This window comes from Triticum dicoccoides, chromosome 1B, assembly GCF_002162155.2.
Source record: "Triticum dicoccoides isolate Atlit2015 ecotype Zavitan chromosome 1B, WEW_v2.0, whole genome shotgun sequence".
Taxonomy (NCBI): Eukaryota; Viridiplantae; Streptophyta; class Magnoliopsida; order Poales; family Poaceae; genus Triticum; species Triticum dicoccoides.
In genome coordinates, this window is record NC_041381.1 from 568,832,662 (window position 1) to 568,836,202 (window position 3,541).

Consider the following 3,541-nt stretch of genomic DNA (forward strand, 5'->3'; position numbering starts at 1 on the left):
CTTCTTGGCACTGCATGCCATTTGTGTCCTACCGAGTGGAGTGGTGGTGGTGGGCAAGATCGACTGGCATTGCGCCTTCAGTTGAAGCTGTCGTGCTCAAAAGAAGGGGAGCCCCAGGAATAGCGTGTGACTAGTGAGTACAGAGAGCAGGATTGCTATTTTGGGAAGAATATTAAAGGTGTGTGCTTCGCTGGTGGTGTGTGAGGAGTTTTTCTTTGATGGCACCATGGAACAACTTGTGGGCCGGCAGGGCCGCCATTGCCGGCGGCAACGCCTACCGCGACATGCCGGTCATTGTCAAGATGGAGAATCCCAACTGGTCTATTTCGGAGATCAACAATGACGGTGACAACAGCGAGGACTTCTTGGCCCGAGTAGGCGGGCAAAGGCGGAGGGTGAAGAACACAAAGCAGATCACATGGGTGTTTCGTCTCAAGGCCCACCGTGCCGCCGGTTGCCTGTCGTGGCTCACATCCGCCGCGTTTGCGCTGGGCGGCGCTACACGCCGCCGTGTTGTGGCTGGCCGGACGGACTCCAACGCTACTGATGGGGAATGCAAGGATGTGGAAGAATGGGCCCCTGCTTCGAGGCGGTCTCGGTTCTACACGCTCATCAAGGCCTGCCTCATGATGTTCGTCTGTCTCCTTATTGTCGAGCTCGCCGCCTACTCCAACGGCAAGGGGAACCTTGCCGTCTTCATTAATTCTTTCAACACGTCATGGATACGCTTTCGTGCCGCCTACATTGCCCCACCGCTCCAGCTCCTCGCCAACGCATGTGTGGTGCTCTTCCTAGTCCAGAGTGCCGACCGCGTCTTCCAGAGCCTCGGTTGCTTCTACATTCTCGTCAAACGCATCAAGCCTAAGCCCCTCTTTCTAGCATTGTCTGATGCAGAGGACCCCGATGCCGGCTATTACCCCATGGTGCTCGTACAAATACCAATGTGCAACGAGAAAGAGGTTTGCACCACTGCCACCACCTACAATTGCCCCTACAGTTTTAGTAGATTCAAAAAAATTATCATGATGGCTATCTCTTGTTCTATTTAGGTGTATCGGCAGTCGATTGCAGCAGTCTGCAATTTAGATTGGCCGAGGTCCAACTTTCTTGTGCAGGTGCTGGACGACTCCGATGACGTGGCAACACAGGCATTGATCAAAGATGAGGTGGAGAAGTGGAGGCACAGTGGTGCACACATTGTGTACCGCCATCGTGTCCTTAGGGAGGGCTACAAGGCAGGTAACCTCAAGTCGGCGATGAGTTGCAGCTATGTGAAGGACTACGAGTATGTCGCCATCTTTGATGCCGACTTCCAGCCATACCCCGATTTCTTGAAGCGCACCGTGCCGCATTTTAAGGTGGAATTCAACTCTTGAATTATGTGAACGTATAGATTTTAGTGATTCTAGATTATGAACTCTTTCATTGGGTGGGTTCAGGACAACAAGGATCTGGGTCTTGTCCAAGCCAGATGGTCATTTGTTAACAAGGATGAGAACCTATTGACACGGTTGCAGAACATTAACCTATGCTTCCACTTTGAGGTGGAGCAACAGGTGAATGGTGTGTTCATCAACTTCTTTGGGTTCAATGGCACGGCTGGGGTGTGGAGGATCAAGGCTGTGGAGGACTCAGGAGGGTGGATGGAACGAACAACGGTGGAAGACATGGACATTGCTGTTCGTGCACACCTAAAGGGCTGGAAGTTTGTCTTTCTGAATGATGTTGAGGTGCATCTTGTGCCTAATTACTCATGGATTGCATTATTACATCATTGCTATGGTAGATTAAATATCTTATGATATATCTTATGCTAATTTGTGTGTTATCTCTGGGCAGTGCCAATGCGAATTACCAGAGTCGTACGAGGCTTACCGAAAGCAACAACACCGGTGGCATTCGGGGCCGATGCAATTGTTTAGGCTATGCTTGCCAGATATCATTAGATGCAAGGTATTGCAAGTGCTCTTTTCCTGCTCTAAAATCTAGTTCAGAATTTTTGAGATAGTTGTACGTTGTGATTATAAATGCTACCAACATCGTAATATGTTTTATTGCTTGTGACATTTGTAGATACTTCTTTGTCTAGACTTTTGTTTACATACTTATGATATTAGGTGCATTTGTGTGTTGCTTAAGGTTCTTTTCTTGAATACATATATGGAATTCATGTCATTGTATATGCTGCTCACTCAAGGTTTTTGTTTTTAATTATGTCGGCTATCCGTTAACTTTGGATAACATTATTATTTTTCAAAGATAGCAATGTACTGCTCTAATGGTAGCTAATTTTGTTATGGCAGATTGTCTTTTGGAAGAAGGCCAACCTGATATTCCTTTTCTTCTTGCTACGCAAGCTCATCTTGCCTTTTTATTCCTTCACACTCTTCTGCATCATCCTCCCAATGACAATGTTTGTGCCTGAAGCTGAGCTTCCCGATTGGGTCGTCTGTTACATCCCTGTGCTGATGTCATTCCTAAACATTGCCCCTGCACCGAAATCGTTCCCATTTATCATCCCATACCTGCTCTTTGAGAACACCATGTCTGTTACCAAGTTCAATGCCATGATCTCCGGACTGTTCCAGCTAGGAAGCACATATGAGTGGGTCGTCACCAAGAAGTCTGGCCGATCATTGGAGGGTGATCTCATTTCCTTGGCGCCCAAGGGGTTGAAGCAACTAAAATATGGCTCAGTGCCAGCCATCAATGTAGCAATCAAGGAGAAATTGAAGGCCAAAAAGGAATCCAAGGAGTACAACCGAATATATAAGAAGGAGCTTGCTATGTCACTACTCCTCCTGTCCGCCGCCGTTCGCAGCTTACTATCAAAGCAAGGGATTCACTTCTATTTCCTATTGTTCCAAGGCATCTCCTTTTTGCTGGTGGGACTCGATCTCATAGGTCAGGACATCAAATAAATCAACCATAGCATGGACATAGAAAGTAATTTGTCACTAAACTTGCAATATGTGGGGTCGTGGATGTTGTTGTACCTTCCATCGTCCGAGGGGCGTAGGAGCTAGGACCCCGAAGCGAACATGTGGCATGGTAGTCAAAGGATTCTTACAACAACGTATGTATGTCATGTGTAGATATATATTAGATCAGCCATCTTGTTGATCTGTGAATCTGCCTAACTGTTTCTGGTCAATCACATTCTTTTGTACCATGTTGTTCTAGATGATGTTAAGGTCAGAATTATATCATAGTTCTAAATCCCCTACAGAAATGATTTCCCGACCTTGTTTCAGTTGTGTTGATCGATGCATCTGTTAGTACCCATCTCGTTTGACTCATCAAAAGCTTGCTACATTTCTGCATCATCTCAAATTTCCACTCTAAAAAGTAGTTGCATGACTAGAACTGACGAGTAATTCCGTCTCATACAATTTGAAGTTTTGACCGGTTTCAAAAAAGGAGAAGTCAGCAAGGGGAAATATATTAATATTAAGATGATACCATATACACCCGACCTATGGGACAACACAACATTATGACCTCGTCGAGACATCGAGGATGCACACAACTAAAAAGGGCC

General features: G+C 46.3%; 1 protein-coding gene across 1 annotated transcript; it reads left to right on the forward strand.

Moving 5' to 3' along the window:
• Positions 1–218: 218 nt before the first annotated feature.
• Positions 219–3,064, forward strand: LOC119308658 (putative xyloglucan glycosyltransferase 10). Its single transcript, XM_037584790.1, has 5 exons — positions 219–959; positions 1,050–1,358; positions 1,440–1,730; positions 1,840–1,953; positions 2,304–3,064. Exons 1-5 carry the CDS (start codon positions 219–221, stop codon positions 2,919–2,921), a joined length of 2,073 nt encoding a protein of 690 aa, XP_037440687.1. The 3' UTR covers positions 2,922–3,064.
• The last annotated feature ends 477 nt before the right edge of the window (positions 3,065–3,541 follow it).

Bases quoted from the DNA above. Each gene is read 5' to 3' on its own strand.
- LOC119308658 (XM_037584790.1), top strand. From the start codon at position 219: ATGGCACCATGGAACAACTTGTGGGCCGGCAGGGCCGCCATTGCCGGC. The intron at 960-1,049 runs GTTTGCACCACT...TGTTCTATTTAG, and splicing joins CAATGTGCAACGAGAAAGAG to GTGTATCGGCAGTCGATTGC. The intron at 1,954-2,303 runs GTATTGCAAGTG...TTGTTATGGCAG, and splicing joins CAGATATCATTAGATGCAAG to ATTGTCTTTTGGAAGAAGGC.